The sequence below is a fragment of the Festucalex cinctus genome, chromosome 17, assembly GCF_051991245.1.
Source record: "Festucalex cinctus isolate MCC-2025b chromosome 17, RoL_Fcin_1.0, whole genome shotgun sequence".
NCBI classification, from domain to species: Eukaryota; Metazoa; Chordata; class Actinopteri; order Syngnathiformes; family Syngnathidae; genus Festucalex; species Festucalex cinctus.
Window position 1 is genome coordinate 11,951,041 of NC_135427.1, and position 18,114 is coordinate 11,969,154.

The 18,114-nt window shown below is 40.0% G+C and overlaps 2 protein-coding genes across 6 annotated transcripts in view; one reads left to right on the forward strand and one right to left on the reverse strand.

The window, feature by feature from the left end:
• The window catches only part of LOC144004698 (protocadherin-15-like), a 133,354-nt gene that overhangs the window by 45,282 nt on the left and 69,958 nt on the right, over positions 1–18,114 (reverse strand). For both annotated transcript variants that reach the window (XM_077502123.1, XM_077502122.1), the window contains 9 exons: positions 15,669–15,777; positions 13,805–13,917; positions 12,351–12,557; positions 9,500–9,634; positions 7,664–7,813; positions 7,477–7,568; positions 6,497–6,598; positions 2,088–2,220; positions 1,551–1,630 (listed from right to left, as the gene is read on the reverse strand). In XM_077502123.1, the coding sequence (XP_077358249.1) occupies positions 1,551–1,630; positions 2,088–2,220; positions 6,497–6,598; positions 7,477–7,568; positions 7,664–7,813; positions 9,500–9,634; positions 12,351–12,557; positions 13,805–13,917; positions 15,669–15,777 (1,121 nt within the window). The remainder of the gene's footprint in view (positions 1–1,550; positions 1,631–2,087; positions 2,221–6,496; positions 6,599–7,476; positions 7,569–7,663; positions 7,814–9,499; positions 9,635–12,350; positions 12,558–13,804; positions 13,918–15,668; positions 15,778–18,114) is intronic.
• Positions 1–18,114, forward strand: part of LOC144004699 (glycylpeptide N-tetradecanoyltransferase 1-like) — a 164,569-nt gene that overhangs the window by 40,618 nt on the left and 105,837 nt on the right. The gene's annotated exons all lie outside the window — the stretch shown is intronic.

Below are 18,114 nucleotides of genomic sequence, written 5' to 3' on the forward strand. Positions count from 1 at the left end.
ACATAAAATATAGTTAATCCTGGAGCTATCATACTTAACCATTTGTAAACAATGGCTTTGCTTATTATGAAAATGGAAAAGCTACTTTCTAAGCAGAATGATGCAATCTCCAAAACTGTGCAATGTTGTAGTTTCTTTAATAGCGTCTTAATATTTTTTTGATAAACTTGCTTACTGATGCGATGTACACTGATGTAATTCTTGACTGTACATCCGTATATCGACTGCACTGTGTCAGCTTGGATTTCTTGAAGCAAAATATAAGTCTTTAATTTACAAAGTGGGCCAATGTAAAAATATTCCGCAAGTTTGTTTTGACACGAGCTTCAGGGCGTAATGTAGCTTGCATGAAAGTACAAGTCAGCACACCTTTGTAGTAATGCTATAATAATAGAGCGAAAGCTCAGCAAGAGTAGTTCTACAATGTCTGACAAAACCCATCCGATATTCCTCGAACGTGGAGATGAAAGCGCCTTAAAGTGCTTGTTTCATGAATTATTTTTTTTTTTGCTGAATACATATTCCTACATTGTGATTTTAAATCCTTAAATCCTGCGTCTTTGCTTCCTGGCTGCTGTTCAACATTAGGTCCATCATTTTTTTTTTACTCCACATGTCACTTTGCATTTGCATCTCTGTGTTTCTCTTTCGGAATATAATTCCCAGGGTTTTTCCTCACACCCCCAAGAAATGTAAATAGACCTTCCCTGGTGGTGTGAAAATGCATTTTTGATGACATATAAATGAATAAATACAGCAGTGTGCCTTTGATAATGTATGTCGAAAGTTCTTGTTGGAGCCCAATTCTCTAACGTGGCAATATTTGACTCAAAGATCTTTTCGAGCTATTATTGTCTCTCCAGTGGTGCTTACTGATTTGGACTGCGTCACTGTTGTATGATTGTTCAGAAACACTCTCAGCATGCACCACTCCAGGAAAGTTGTTCTTTTTCTTATCTTTAGAAAGGCAGACAACTTTATATTTTATCTTACTAGATCTTATTGTGTTGTGTGCTGAGAGGTAGGATCCCAAACACAGACACAAATAAGTCTTATCTATTTATTCACATTGAGAGACAGAAACTAAGAGAGCGGTACACAGGAACAGTTGAGCAATAATCCGGCGAATACACACATTTCTCAGACCCTTAAATAGACAGTCAATCAATCTCATTGGTTGTGGCTTGACATGTGAGTACTAGTACTGACATGGAATTCTCTGATTGGCTGTTGACTCCGTAATTACAGATAGTTCCTGACGTCAACAAATATCATATAGTCCATAAATCATATAGCCTAAAACTAGTTGAAACTGGATGATGTTACATCAATACCAAAACAGACACGTATGGGGTCGTGAACTCTGGCGCACGGCCATGAACTCCACTCAAACTTAACCCAGGCGTGATCCCAGACATGAGACAAGACCCAAACATTACTCCTGCATGACTCGAGTCATGACATATTTTTCTGTGATTTAGGCAGATTAGATAAGAAAAACACTGATAAACACAGTGAGTTTGCGTATGCATGTTAGTGTTGACGCTTACTTGTGGTCCAGTAAAAACTGTCCATGATGATCCCCACGATTGATTCTGTAGATGATGGGGTCCCTCTCCCGATCTACGGCCTAAAATCAAGATAACAGTCATGTTATTCTTATTCACAAAAAGTTAGTTATTGGAACCTAAAAAGCACTCTAGAAAAATCGTGTTCAGTGTTTCAGTATTTGTTGGAAAACTTGCTTCTTAGCCACAGGACTGAGCAGCAAAATCCAAAACAAAAATTTCACAGGATGTCCACCTTTTTGCATTTCTGTAGCCATTTTGGTGGCCACTTGTATCTGAGAACATCCTATTGTAAGTCCGCTAAGGTTGAATCGATCCAACTGGAGTGTTGTGTTCTGTCCTGAATGTCAAACTGAAGACGCCTTTTGGAGTCAAGGTGACCCTTCTTCAACAAACATTAACTTGATTCAACCTTTGCCGATTACCGTGACCTGGATGACGAAGAATCTAGCCTGGTGAGGTACTTTTGATCAATTGATTGGTGCTGTTACCATTTTACGAGTCGCGTTACGACTGTACCTGGAGGTTAAGCAGCGTCGCCCCCGTCCTCATTGCTTCGCTAATCTCCAGGCTGTACCGCTGCCGGGGAAAGCGCGGAGGACTCTGGTTGTTGGGCGGCAAAACTTCAATGTAGACCGTCGTAATGGACGACCTTGGGAGGATGACACAAGACGCCGCTGCGTCAGAGACTGCAAATTGTCCACTTGAGCTTTGGTTTTCTTTGCACTTACGCTCTGTGTTTAATCAATCAATTCAAGTCAACAAGCGAAACTTTTGAGTCTTGCAAAGGTGCTCTTGCTGAGCTCAGGCTTAATGCCGGGAAAGCTTTTGTTTTCGTATTCCTTCATTTTCGTGAAAGCCCTTGTAAGGAAACAATGCTCAGCCCCTCTCATCATTATACAGCATGTAGTATTGGAAGACCTTTCGGAACGCCGCTTCAGCAGAGAGATAAATGTGTATGCATTGATTAAAGTCCATTTATAATGGGCCTACCTCAACTAATGAGGCTAATCAGTGGATTCGTTTTTGTTGACAGCAAATTGGCTTGAAAACTACCAGAACAAGATCTTTAGACAGAGAGAGTAAATACTATCCAAAAAAATTTCAATGGCACAGCTCCTACACTGATGGATAACTCATTTGCTCCCAAAAATGTATGCATGCATTATTTTTTTTTCTAGAGTATAAAGAAGGTGATGATACAGCCTCTGACCTGAAGAGGTCGCTTAAAGCAATGGTAGTTAGTTTTGTTTTATTTAGTTTGTATTTTTTTTGTTTTATTTTTTTTTACAAAAAAAACGGCCAGCAGGTAGCAGCAGAGTATAAGAGATCAGCCAGGGCCATTTTGCAACAAGCTCTTTTTGACAGTTTTCAACAAGTTTGTGAATAATGATTAAACTTACCTATATTCTAATGCTAATTGCTGCAAAATGGAAACCTATACAAATGTACTTTTTTTCCTGATGAAAAAAGAGAGTCTAATCTTTCTTTTGGTAGGTTCCATGTTTTTATAGCAATAGAACACATTATTCTGTAGACTTTACAATATCAGTCAAAATCCAGTAAAATAGCCAGGAACGAAGGGTGTTGCTTCAGTGAAAATGACTGCGAGTGAGTTAATGCTCAGAGACCCATCAAATCAACCACGCCCTGCTTGAAATTCCTTCCAATGTCACCTGGCTAATGCCCCAGGCGGCCCTCCTCCAAAGTGTAATTGAGGCTGTAAGCTAATTTGAGACAGTGACACCAACACAAGGTCATTTAATGAAGTCTTAATTACTGACTGCTCATCTAACCTCTTTGTACTGCTCACAGATGTTTTCTTAACATTCTAATGAGTGTGACACTTGGCGACAGCTTGTTACCATAGAGACCGACTATTTACAAAGCTACCACCTATAAGGAGGGACCTCCACATGCCCGCTATCAAAACTTTCACATTTGCAGAGACAAATGACGGCTGCTTCCCAAGTGTCGGTTTGCAAACAGCTCGCAGGCATCCTTTAGCATCCAAACGCCCACTGCGCGCTACCTGCCAAGTATGCCGATTTTCCCGAGTGGGTGAGGGCCAAAGTCGAAGCCAAAAAGAGGGGCGTGAGGAACTTTAGATTCAGACAGAAATATGGTATCACAACGAAAAGTAACTCATGACCCTGTGTACTTCATGTCAGATAAAGTTCAAGATGAAGTGTCGGAGAAATTGGCTCGGGGTACTTTCGCTTGGCTCAAAGAACTACATATTACCGTGGCTTACTAAACATAGTTTTCTATCTGTATCATAATGAATGGCCAAAATGTGTACAATGTTTCATTCTTAACATTAAATTTAGTTATGTCATCTCACGGCACCACTTATAACAATAATATTGTCTTTTGCTCCTCCTAATCCAATAAACTGCATTTTTTAAGCACACAATTTACAAACGATGCACTTTGGTCATCTTGGAAAAATATATTAAAAATCATAGAACACTTCCATCACCATGACAACAAAGGATCAGCAGTTCCGTAACCAGCATCCATGAGAAGTCGCGTTTCGTTCAGGGCCCACCAGAAAGCGGACACGTAGCTCATTTCGGGTCTTGACCCATAACAAATCAGCTAGCAGAGATAGATATTGATTTGCAGTGTGGGTTATGTTTCCAGAGATAAACTGGGGGGACGTGGGGGTCTGGGGAAATGTGGAGACAATCTTTCAGTGCCCGCGTGGAGACCACCGCAATCTGCACTCTTCATTGATTGGGGGGGCCCACACAGCTGATAACTGACAAAAATCATTGGCGAGAGGCCAGCCTTCTGGCCAAATAAAAAATGCATTCAGCGGTCTGGACAAAAATCTAATGTTGAAGTCAACACAACATAGGCTTGCGCTGCACGTTGGAATCGTGTGGAACCACTTGAGATTGAGAAATATTCAAGAGGCCATTCTACAGTGTTGAAAATGACTTGGGTCCTTTGATGATGCAATGTTAATGGCTGAACTAACATGCTGTTTTTGGGGTTCGTCTTTATAGTACAGTACAAATTTTTAACTTCAAATGACGTATTTATACGTTTTATTTTTGTTTTGTTTTTTTAATGCTAGAGCATACAGAAGGCGTTGATGCAGCCTCTCAACTGCAGAGAATGGTTGAAGAAATGGTAGTTATTACACAACCGGCCAGCAGGTGGCAGCACACCAGAGGAGATCAACCAGGGCCATGTTGAAAAAAAGCTCATTTACTCGCAATTCTAAATAGATTTGTGATTAATGATGATACTTAGGTATATTCTAATGTTAATTGCTGCAAAACGGAAACAGAGAAATACGATTTTTTTTTCCTGATGAAAGAAGAGACTTTCGTCTTTCTTTTGGTAGGTTCCATGTTGTTATACCAATAGAACACAATATTCTGTGGGTCTTGCAAAATCAGTCAAAATCTAGTAAAAACAGCCAGGAGCGAAGGGGAATGTTTCTGTGAAAATGGCTGTGAGTGAATGTTAAGTAATTCAAGTAACAGCATACATGTATATATGTATATGAATTTACTGTATCAATGAACTGAGATATTTTCAAATTTTGTTAGGGATGGGATGGTACCGATACCGGGTATCGGGCCGTTACCAATTTCAAGGTATTGGTACTCGCGACGATGCTGACTGTGGCCGTTTTACCATCAGGAACTAGAAATGAGAAGAAAAGAAAATTGCCATTATTTAATGCAGTTTTAAAGAAAATGTTACATTGGGGTATATGTTTTTTCTTGAAAATTGTCATTGGTTTTTGGGGGGGAAATTTTATGTATCAAAACTATTTGCTGTATGAGTACTTGGTATTGGTATAAGAAAAGTGGTATCAAACATCCCTACTTATTATTATTTTGGTTTTCAGCAGTGTAAAAATACACTGTATCCTACTGAGAGCTGTTTTCCTGTCAGGTTTATTGTTAACATTGTTTTAAATGGCAGAGTGTACGCGGCATGTGTTTTTGAGTGTCGGCAAACAAACGGCGTTGCTTGATTTGCACGTGTTGTGTTTTGCTACCTATTTTGATAGTAGCTATTGTTTATACCCTCCCTACGGTGCGTCTGTATCAGATGATGCGCTACGAGACGAACGCGGCGAGAACAAGGGAAAAAAGAAGGTCAGCGCGCATCAAAGGACGTTAGCTCGACGAGACAGTTTGTACACGACTCGCAGTCTGCCTGCGTGGAGTTTGCACTGCCGACAAATAAAAGAGTGAAGGAACGAAACTCTCGCCAGCTGCTACTTCAGTGAGCAGGGATACGTTCATGTGCAAGCTGGAATTGTATCTTTGAATTCAGAAAACTTATATGACCCCCGGGGGAAATTCAATCAGTCTCCATCCTCAATGTCTACAACTCATGACTTAGTAATAGAAGTCCTTGGCGAGTCCTCTGAGGGCCATACTAAATTTATGAAAAAATATGCGCTTTATTATTGTATATTCTCAATATTTGCAGCACAATAACTTTGGGTTTATTAAACAGTTCTTCTGGTGTTTTATGTGGATCGCATCAAATGAAATGGAAAAAGGAAAACACCTCGCCAAGATAGTCATCGGTCGCATTTTTCTTCATATTTTTCCCCCGTGTCGAACTTTCTTTCTTTCCGCAATACGTTTCCTCTGCCGCCCTAAAGGAGAAGCTAACTAGTAGTGTGTCTCCCTCTCATTACCGTGGGTTCCGCTTCCGTTTCATTTTTCTTCCTTCCTTCACACACACGCTGCCCATTTTCGTCAAAAAAACCTTTTCTCGCCATTTTCCAATACACATCTATAATTCATGACATCTCGGTGAAAGTGAAATAGGTTCCGCTGCAAAGCAGGAAGGCTGGACTAGAAAGTGTGGCGCAAGAGAAACAAAAAAAGGTGTTTGAATGGAAAGCAGATGGACAAAACTTTTTTTTTTCTTTTTTTTTTTCCCACCTTCTGTGAGGTTCTGCTCCATTGTCCATGGCTTCCACGGTCAACGCGTAGCTCCGACCCACAGACAGTCCCACACCTGGTGCCACAGTAATGATGCCGGTGCTGATGGAAAAGACAGGAAGTGAGGAAAAATTACTGAACGTTCATGAAAATTGGAGATGTTTTGTTTTTTGTTTTTTTCCGGGCCGATACTGATTATCAGTCGTCAATGACGCCAATAACCGCTGTTTCGAGACAATTTTATTTTAGACTTAGACTTAGACTTGACTTTATTGATCCCTTTGGGATGGCTCCCTCTGGGAAATTTACATTTCCAGCAGCAATAAGAACAGATAATAAAATAAAAATATAATTAAATCAATCAATAAATAAGGTTATTACACCAGAGATTGAATTATTAATAATAATAATTAATAAAATGAAAAATACAAATTCAATCAATAAGGTTATTACACCGGAGATTGAATTAAATAAAACAGTAAAAATATTAAATAATAATAAATAAAATAAAAAAATAAAAACATCAATAAATAAATAAAACAAAAAATATTGCCATTAAACATGGTTTAAATACCTTTAATCCGATTTTTATCAAAACACATTTCAGATTAGCAAAATGTTAGGTGAGCTTTGTCGTTCGAACGTATTGGTAAAATGGAGACCAAATGCGACAAACTTAGCATTTGGTGTGCAGTTGTGCACGACAGGCACTCATGGTGGTCACAGGTGGACAGTAAGTAAACATTTGAATTTCTTTTTTAATGGTTTTTATTATTATGTCTGCATTACATGATTTCCGTTAGGCTAACTTGTTGAAATGTTTGCCAAATGTTCTATGCAATATGTGCAAACGACCTTATCGTGTTCGAACCACTTTGAAGTACGTTCAAATGACTTTGTTCAAGCCATTCTAATTTCAGTGATTTCTCCCCATTGGAGACCATGGAAAAAATGGCAGTAATTTAAAAAAATATACTTACCTGTTGCCAATAAGAAACTGCCCTTGATCCCCTGCTAAAATTCGATAGGTGACCCGTCCGTTGGGGCCTTTATCCTCATCGACTGCTGACAGCTGTTTAAAAAAACAAAACAAAAACACCTTGATTGAAATTAACACAAAAAACTTCCATCATTGTGGATGCATCCGGCGTGTGAGTCCCAGTTTACCTGCAGCACCGTTTCTCCGGGCATCATGTCGGTGTACAGGTGGACATTATAGGACACGTTGGCAAACGTCGGAGTGTTGTCGTTTGCGTCCAACACGGTTATCGTCACGGCGACCGGGGCGCTCTGCTGGACTCCGTCGGATGCTTGCAGCTAGAGCAACAAACACATACGGTAGTTATGTTTCAGTTGGTACAACACATAAATGATACTGTTTATTATGCACCTTTTCAGTCTTATAAACCCAATAAAAATAGTCATAAAATGTTTGTTTACGTTCAAAATTGGGCTGCAGCGCGAGTGACGTCATGCTTGCTGTGATCAGGAGATTACAAGAGATAAATTTCAGTTGGATGTCAACTAAAATGAAGATGAGAAACTGCGTGTATGTTCAATCTACTCGCTGGGCTCATCAGCCGCAAGCTTGATGGACTTGTTTGAATGAAAATCACCCAGCCGGCCTCACATCTCCTCTCTCGGTAGTTTCATTTCGCTTCAAAGACGTTGGGTCGTGATTGCTGTACTGTACTTCTCTCCAATCAATATCTTTTTTCCTTCCTCTATCTCCTCCAAATATCTACATGGGCTCTCAAGGACAAGGCGAGACGCGCTCGCGCAATTCCGCGCACGCACAATGCCGCCGCGACCGGGGCGCAGCTCGACACGTCGCGCACTTCCCAGCTTGGCTCTATATTATGTGGCGACAGGGCAGCCTCGCCGTGCCCCCGTCAGTAAAGACACGGCTAAATGAGATTGCACTGAAATAAGAGCGAGAGCCAGGAAGGGCTGGAGGATGACGGCTTCAACAAAAGAAGCAAGCGTGGATTGAGCATTGACTTTTCAAGGCCGGAAGTGAGCGAATTAGCATAAAACCGATGACAATTTATATTGAGTGAGACGTATGTAATGTGTGCGGACTCAAAGTTCTTAGTGTCGTCAGGATTGTCTGTTTTTCATTGTCTGCATTCGGCACTGGCGGGAAGTAGCAAAGTACAAAGTTTACTTACCAGTAAGTAGGTTTTCAGGCGTCTGTATTTACTTAATTTTTCTGACGACTTTTACTTCCTACATTTGGTGTGCAGCCAAAACCTACACAGATTCCATCTTTCTTTTACAGAAACGTGCAATTTGTTTCGTTTGCGGCTGTGGATACAGAGACCACACTAATCCATTATTTATACAACTAAAAACTTTAAAATTTAATGAATTGGTGGAGTTTAACCATCTTAAAATAATGTTTAAAGACCATCCTGAAATTTTACCAGTTAATATACAAATTAAATTAAAAAAAAGGGAAAGTGAGTATAAATTAAGAGGAACAGATATTTTCTCCAAAACAAAATGTAGAACAAAACACAAAGAACGATGCATTTCAATTCATGGTGTCAGCTTATGGAACAATACATATAAACATACATATGCTGTTGAATTATTTTATAGAATTGTTACATTGAAAGCGTCTTGACTGCTCGCTGTCATTTATTTTGTGTTATTTGTTGTTGTTGTTGTTGTTGTTGTTGTTGTTGATGATGATGATCAGGGGCAGATAACATAAGTTTTACTTCTTACTGTCCCATTTTTTCTTTTTTTAAGGACTGAAAAAATTGAATTGAATTTGAAACAGCCATCTGTTATTTTTTTTCTTGACTCAATTCATAACGTTAACTAAGCTACGGAGGCATGTACTATCTGTACTTTGTTACTTATTCTTAAGGAAAATAGTTGAATTAGTACTTCTATTTTTACCAGAGTATTTTCTAATAATACAGACTGCCCCCAAAAAAAGAAAAAAATCCTCTATCAGTCGTGCTCGAATGACCTCACCAATTCTGGGCTTACCATAAAGGTGTAGGAGTCCTGTGCCTCTCGATCCAACGGCTGCACCAGAGTCAGGTATCTTGTGATTCCGCTGGTCGACACGGCAAACACGTTGGAGTAGCTGTCCAATGACAGTTGCAGATGAGGATCTCTGGTCTGGATCATAGAGACAGACAGGCAGGCATTAAAGGGAGAATTGTAAATTCCTTTTAACAAAGTGCAAAGGAAGCATTGATGAACAGAGTACGTTTGTGGTATGCAGATTGGATTCTTAATGAAATAGCACGTATGGTGACTAGACGGGAATAATCAAGTGTTCTTTCTTCTTTCTTCTTGTTGTGAAATGGTTCCACTGTATTATTATATGGCCCATGTGATTATTAATGAATGTAGATATGTGGGAATGTGAGGGGGAAAAAAAAACTATTGTACTTTCATGCATAAAATAGCTGCGAGCAAAAAAATTATAAGACAGGCGAATATTTCCGTCCTAGCATTCTCCACATGAAAATTCTGTGTGCGCGCAACTGTGCATGTGTGCGCTCTCCTTCAGTTCAGATAAGGCTGCTTCAGCAGGCCAGAGGTGTGTCTGTGCGTGACCATTTTGGCGATGTAGCCAGCGCAAATATTGTCATAAATAAGCGCGCGCGCATAAAAGCGATGGCCGTTATCATCATTGTTGCTCCTTAGCGCTGCAGGAAAGCCACGAGTAAGCAATATTTAAAAGACGTGAGCGTATATCATTGGCTACAAGCATTCATAAACAGATTATCTGCACAAAAGACCATTCAGTGCTATAAGGGCAGGCAAAGCTGGGATGTGTCAAGATGCTACATCTTAAGCAAAGCAAGCAATCAGTGAGAATGATGCAGAGTACTTTTCATCCTATAGGTGAAAGGCACTTGTGATGCTTTTGCCTCACATTAAAAAAAAGAGCAATCAACACTCCAAGCAAGCCATAAAAGCAGATTTGAAACAATTCCAGAGAAAACGGCAGGTGGTAGCTACTATAGTAGCACATTATTGGCTGTACGCCTCCACAATCAACCGCAGAGTGGTTAAAACACACCCTCTGTTTCTAATATTAGGACAGAATTAGCATTGCTGCCATGTTGGACATTGACATACTTGTTCTGGAAAATAGCTACACACTCATCTTTTTTTAAGATTGCAGGACCACTTTAATATATTTTTACAAATTGATACTAATGATCAGTTTCCGTGCTGTCCTTTTTAAATGAATTATTAACCAACTCAATAGCTTGAGAAAAAAAAATCTAATAACTGTTGGACACTTGAACAGTCTGACAATGTGGGAGTTGTGCAGCATTATGGCGCCTCAAGACTGCAAGTCTGGATGTTTTGGAGACCATCCATCCATCCATCCATCCATCCATCCATCCATCCATCCATCCATCCATTTTCTTGACCGGTTATTCCTCACAAGGGATGCGGGGGGTGCTGGAGCCTATCTCAGCTGGCTCTGGGCAGTAGGCGGAGTACACCCTGAAAACTCGTTGAGAACATGCAAATTCGACCCAGGAAGGCCTGAGCCTGGACTCGGACCCGAGTCCTTAGTACTGGGAGGCGGACGTGCTCACCAGTCATCCGCCGTTTTCTAGACAATAAGCTTTCAAGTAAGCTTTACGCAATCATGATGTTGAAGCCGATCGAGTACAAAAAACGGTAACAAATCAGAAGATGGACCAATCAATCCAATTTATTGAAACAACTTGTTTATTTACTGTACAGTTGACTCGCACTATTTGCGGGGGATTGGGTTCCAGCATGGCACACGAATAGCCAACATTTGCGTATAATTGACGCCCGCTCAAATAAATTAGGAAAAAATATTAACAATTAACTCTAGAAATTATTTTAAAAAATAGTGGGAAAAAAATCAGAAACTGAGAAACCTTGGCTGATCTTATTTTGTGGATCCAATCAATGATGTCATTGATCGACCGATAAATTATGACATTACAACCGATCACCAATTTTGCACGAAACTGCAAAATATTTGCTGATTTAATCCAGCTGATCAGATCTGTGTAAAATCGAATAATGAGTGAAAATAGACACATTTGAGCATGCTTCTTTTTTTTTTTTTTCTTTTTTTTTTTTTTTTTTTTGTTTATTACTTGCTTCGTCGGTCTTACTGCATCACTTTCACAAATTTACATGCTAACTCTTTCTGGAAAGGTCAAGCGACTGTAGATTTTTTGTGGTGGCGACTTGGCTACAATATATTTCAGTCAATAACTAACTATAACTCTCAACAGAGAAAGAGAAAGACAGAAGGCATCAACTCAAATGGTACCTACAGGCGTCTGATTGGCTGTCACCTACAAAAGAAAATAAATTCAACAAATCATGCACAGTGGCTGACTTGTAATGCATCATTAATATTCATGTTTATTTGGGAAAATGAAAACACAATATGGCAAATATAATCGCATTTCATGCTTGAGGGTCTCATTTCTCATGCAGCTCATCCTTACAAACTGAAGTGTTTTTAATGGAGTCGTTTGGTTGTCAACATGCACAAAATGGCAATGACAAGTTGAGTTGTATTATTTTTAGGGATGTGAGTAAACGATTAAGTGGTGACACAGTTTTATTTAGTTTTAGGGGTAGAAAACAGCTGGCCGATTCCAATTTCAAAAGGTTAGGGGTAAGGATTTTTGACCATTACTGCATCACATTCCGCCGTGCTATGACAATAAAAATAGCCTTTAGACTTGAGCGATGCCACTTTAGTCAACCGATCCCTACTTGTAATACACGTTATCTCCCATCTGATAAGCCTGAGATCATTCATTCTAAATAATGAAGTGACTAATCACACGCCTTGGATGCTTTTAAGGCTCACCTCCTCCACATCATTATCCAGGGCCACCACGGCCAAAGGGTCCGACAGGCTCGCGTTGCTCGCGACGGTCGTTCCCACCGGCGAGCCCTCCACCACGTAGCCGTGGTAACTGCTCTCCAGGAAATACGGCGCCTGGTTGTTCTCATCCAGCACCTCAATCTGGAGGCTGGCGAAAGCCGGCAGCGGGTGGCCGTTGTCCTGCTCTGCCTGCAATCACAGGAACAACAACAACAAAAAATTATATAGCGGCGCTTTGTTTGCACACGTTTGTTGTTCTTGAATCCATTCGCTGATCATGCTGCATGAGATAAATAATAGATTTCCGCTACCAGCATCTGTTAGGTCGCAACATGATACTGGGTGGTAATTAACACCTTGGATCTGGCTTGTGTTGTTGGAAGCCACATTGCAATGTGGATGTGAAATAATAACATGCTTTACTGTATTGTGCGTTTCATAAGAACACTTTGGCATATCAACTTTGGCCCCAAGTGAGTATATGAAGATAACGGAATAATCGAGGACCTCTGTAGTCTCTGGTTGAAGAAATGATGATACGCAGAGACTCATGCCAGCTTTAAATTTATTTATTTATTTTTTTAGATTTACAGAAGATTAATACAATGGCGAGCATGCTGTTGTGTTATTTATGCTGTGCTAGTATTAATTTTCAGCTACAGTTATTTTTGGCAGCAAAACTGTAACAAAGGAAGAATTAATCCCGAGTCGTCACATTTCTACTGCTTAGCAACACACCTACAATTGAAACGTCCAAAAAAGTGTTTATTTATTTATTTATTTATTTATTTTTTCAATTAACTCATTCATTCCCAGACATTTTTCACTGAATCAACCCCCTATGTTCCCGGCTGTTTTGCTGGATTTTGACTGCTTTTGCAAGGCCCATAGGATATTGTATTTTATTGCTATCAAAACATGGAACCTACCAAAAGGAAGAATAGTCTCTTCTTTCATCAGGAAAAAAAAATTATATGTGTAAATGTTTCTGTTTTGCAGCAATTAGCATTAGAATATAGCTAAGTTGCATTGATATTCATAGTCCTAGTGAAAACACTGTCACAAAGAGCTTGTTGCAACATGGCCCTGGCTTATCTCTTATACTCTGCTGCTACCTGCTGGCAGTTATTTGTAATAACTACCATTGCTGTAAGCTACCTCTTCAACATCATGCTCTTGCATTAAAAGAAAAAAAAAACACAAGACGTGTAATTATTAAAAATTTAATTAAAAATAATTATTAAAAAAATGTTTTACACATTTTTTGGTTTGAATAAGTTAATAAAATTATTGTAATGCTGCCTTCTGACCATTCTAAAAAGGACTAGTCCCGAGTCTGTCCTAACGTTTCCGGATAAATTATTGAACATCGGTGGTGGAGAAGAGCCCCTAAGCTATGATTTCTTTGCTCACGCTAAACGTCCACAGTCTCTCACCTTCACAACCAGATCGAATTTGCGGTGCTGCTCTCTGTCAATGGGTTTCAGCAGCAAGAGCTCAGCAGTGGTTCTGTTCAAGCTGAAATATTCTGCGTAGGACTCTGGTTTGCCTGTGAGAGGAGAAAAAAAATATACCAAAGTGGAATTGAGGGGAAAAAAATCAGTAATTGGGTTAAAAATCAATAAATGGCCTCCTGGTGGGTGTCTTGGTGCAGAGTATTACAGCGAGAGTGAGAGTGAGAGAGAGGGGGATAGGCGCGCTTAATGCAGTTCTCCACAGGTGGGATGCACACACTCTAAAGACATATGCGGTACTTTGGAATGCTGCATTGCTCTGCAGGGAAATCAAGCGCTAGCAGCGGCGGCCAAAGCAGCACACGTGCACAATCACATTCGTCCAGTGAGCAGCGTCTTTATAGCTTTTATTTATTTGACTGGCTCCAGATTAGGGACGCTGGCCTCCAAGAAAGTCCAAGTCCCTGTTGAGCTCTGGTCTTGTTGTCCATGGGTTCTGTGTCAAACTGCTTTAAAAGAGTGATTTTTCTTTTATTTATTTTTTTTGTTCTTAAATATACATTCAGGCTTGAAGCCAAGTTTGGATCGAGCAGCTCACATTTTCCACTTGATAGACTTGCTTCGCTTAAAACTAATTCTGGTGCAATTGCTTTTCGAGTGTGCGGTTCATTTGACCATGTGTGTGTGGAGGTTGATGCCTTGCGATTGGCTGGTGACTCGTCCAGAGTGTACCCCGCCTAGCTCACCTGCAACTCTAGTTGTGATAGAAAATGAGGAGTCATGAAGTGAATTTTGTTGATGTGGAATCATCCTGGCAATTCTTATGTTAATGGTGATTAATGTTCTTAGCAATCTGATCACATTGGTAGGATCCCAAGTGTAGAATCAAACAAGACGCTATAATTTGATGGTTTGATACATGACAGTCATGTTTTGTTTTTGTATTCGCCTCCATTGATATCAATATGCGTTACATGAAGACTGTCTTGGTTGGATGAAAACAGCTGGCCGATTCCAATTTCCAGCTGTGAAGCATCCTTTTGCTACAATTGAGTTTCTGTTTGACACTTTGCCAAGAACGCGACTGAATTCCAAAACCTCCCAAAAACAATCATTTCAACTTGACTTCATCTTTGCTATTGAACCAAACAGAAACAAAATTTAGGACTTATTAATGCAAACCCCCAAGAAGCTTAAAGTCAATATGTCCTCTCAAGGGAAACTACATTAATTGGAAATGTCACTGAGACACGATTGTGTGGGAATGAAAACTTTGGGCAATAATGCTGTTATTGTGCAAATCGCTACAACTTTTGAATTTACATGTCAGCAGACAGAAAGAAAAACATTCCGCTTACTGCTAATAATAAGGAAGCATCAAATAAGCATAAAACGAGTTATTTGATTCATTCACTCTTACTCAAATAACAGATCGCAGCGTAGCCACAAGCTTGCGAGAGTTTCTTTTTTCCTGATGTTATATTTGTGACTGTGTCTCTCATAATCCTGCCTCAGACGGGGATTAGTTTCGGTTTGGAGAGTGTAGGAAATGCAATCAAGTCCGTGTCAGGCATGTCAGTCCATTTAGAGAGACTTGCACGTTGGCAGGAAAGAAAAAACTTTTGTTGTGGTTCAGACGATGGGTGCTGAACTGTGCAATCATGGTGGTTTGGACCGGAGCGCTCTTCGAATAGCTACATCTGAAGAACGTGTGTGTGATATTTGCATATTTGTCTTAATGTCTGTGATGTCAACAAAAGTACTTGGATAGATGACGTGGATCGTTTCAAGAATGACTTTTTTTTTTATTTTTTATTTTTTTTTATTTTTTATTTTTTAAACCCACCAATGAGGATGGAGTAGAGAATTCCCGGCCTGTCCGATGGAGGTTGAATGTTCCTGTCTTGATCCACGGCTTGAATGGGCGGAGTCACATTGAGGGGGTTCACCTTGTTCTGGAGACACAAGCGCAATTGGTTTTGTTTTATTGAACAGTGTTAATTAAGGGTTCAAATACGAAAAGGATTGTTGACAAAATCAGGAATTGTGGTCACAGAACTAAGGTCACATGAATCTTATCTAAATGTGTGAGGCCACAAAAGTTCCGTGAACAAGAGCTTCGGACACACTGATATCCTGGTTATGTGGGTTATATCTGGAATGGCAGGCCATTTAGTCACCTGGGGGCAGTGTAAGACACATGGATATACTACACATGAATCTCTGTACAGTATAGATGGCTGTTCCTCGCAGAGGATAAAGAATATAAGCTTAGTGTAACAGTATTATATTGAATACCAACAGGAAATATGTAAGGATTAAATATGCGTTTCCCATTGTGTTAGCATTAGCATAGCCCCCATACAGCACTTGCATTGCAAATTTGCGTTCACAAGTCAAAGCAACAAAAAAATTGGCAAAAGGACAGCTCATATCTAAAGATGCCTCTGTATTAAAGCTCAATGGAAAGTCCACCTTACAAGAAAAAATGATGAACTCTTATAACACATTATTTCAGGCAGGAAAATAAAGAATATATATTGGCGGTCTGCCTTTTTTACTGATGAAAAACAGTATGAGCTAAAATATCAATTTTTATGAGATTGGGATAGAAATACAACCGTTGAGAAGCTATTAGATGAGAGGAAAACAAGAAAAATCAATTCCTGGTAAGTACAATATTCAGCTGTACGTGCGGTCCAAATAACACAAACCAACACACAAAATACAACATCTATAAACTAGAGAAGGAAGCAGACACACACTCAGACATGCACCCGCATATCCACACAAACACACACTCGGCAATTAAATGGTCCAACAATAATAATGACTTATACGGGTGCAATATGCTGATCCCTGCGCAATAGCAGCAGTAACCCCACTGGAAGGAATCCACAATCACTAAAGCTGTAAAATGTCAAGCGGGGGAGGCTGTCCATATTCACAAAAGTGCTCCAACGCATCACAGATGCACACGCTCGTATACGTTTGCTGTGATCTAGCAAACGCGCCGCCGGCAGTCAAGTTACAAGCCATCATGAGCTACATCTCTGGCGCGCGTGTGTAGCACAGTGACAGAAGAAGTTACGATGAGTAATGGGGTGGCATAAAGAGGCTGTAAATGAAACTGAGTGTTGATGATAAACATGCAAACAAGATGAAAGTATAGCAGGCGCACATACACGCACGGGCACTCTAGTAGTCGAGCCATTTGTTGTGATGTCGCCCATTCACAAATGCACGTCACAGGATGCAACATGATATAAATAGATAGCTAAGCATAAGATAACCTGGTATCGGTAATCACTCATCACAACTTCTGATGAGGGCTCCAAAACTAAACTCTTCTCATCACTACACCCTCTCGCCTCTCTTTCACCCCAGCAACTGCAGCTCTCTGCCTTTCATCCTGCTTTTTTATTTTGTCACATATTGGCCAGACCCTTCATTAGGAACAATCTAGAGATCCAGCAGAAGCGCCGTGTAAAAATGTTGCCTATGGAGAGATAATAATGCCGAGAATACTTTTTGGATAACACAAAAATAGGAAGAACCAAAGCCAAAATGTTCAAACAAAATTATCTTGTAACAACTCAAAAAGTCCAACAAAAGTATCATTTGCAGACAACTTCGTGCTCATTATGTTTGTAGAGATTGTTTACATTTCCAGTAGATAAGTTACAGATGATAAAAAGCTGTTATTGTATTGGATCAAATGCACATTTTCTATTCGATGCTAGCTCAAGTCAACGTCGACTAATTGATGACATAATTTATATTTCTTTACTGCCTAACTGTTAGCATCCAAATACAAACTCAGTTGTCCCACCCCCTAACCCATCACCCAATCACAGTCTCATTTTTAATAAAATAATTCCATACGCTTGAGGCACCACTGCTAGTTTGCTGCACGGACCCAACACCCTCCTCAAATGTTGCTTTCTTCGAGGCGTCCATGTGCCAAAAAATTGCCAACTAATCGACTTCACTAATACTACTAATCGGTTCAGTCGCTAATGTGAGTAAGCCCAATTTACTGGTCATAGTTAACTCTCCCCAATGCCAATTTCAGGTTGAAATGAATGTTGAAGCCTGTGTTTGTGTGAAGGATTCTATTTTTCTGATGGCGTCTCCAAGAGCGACGTAACGTGATTCCAATCACTGCCAACGAGCTTTAAAGCACTGCAACTTCGAAGCACAACCCTCCCATATTGTCGCTTTCTCCTCATCTGCCTCATTTGAACCAAACCACCTCGCTATCATAAAGCCCGTCCTTGTCGGCGTCTGCT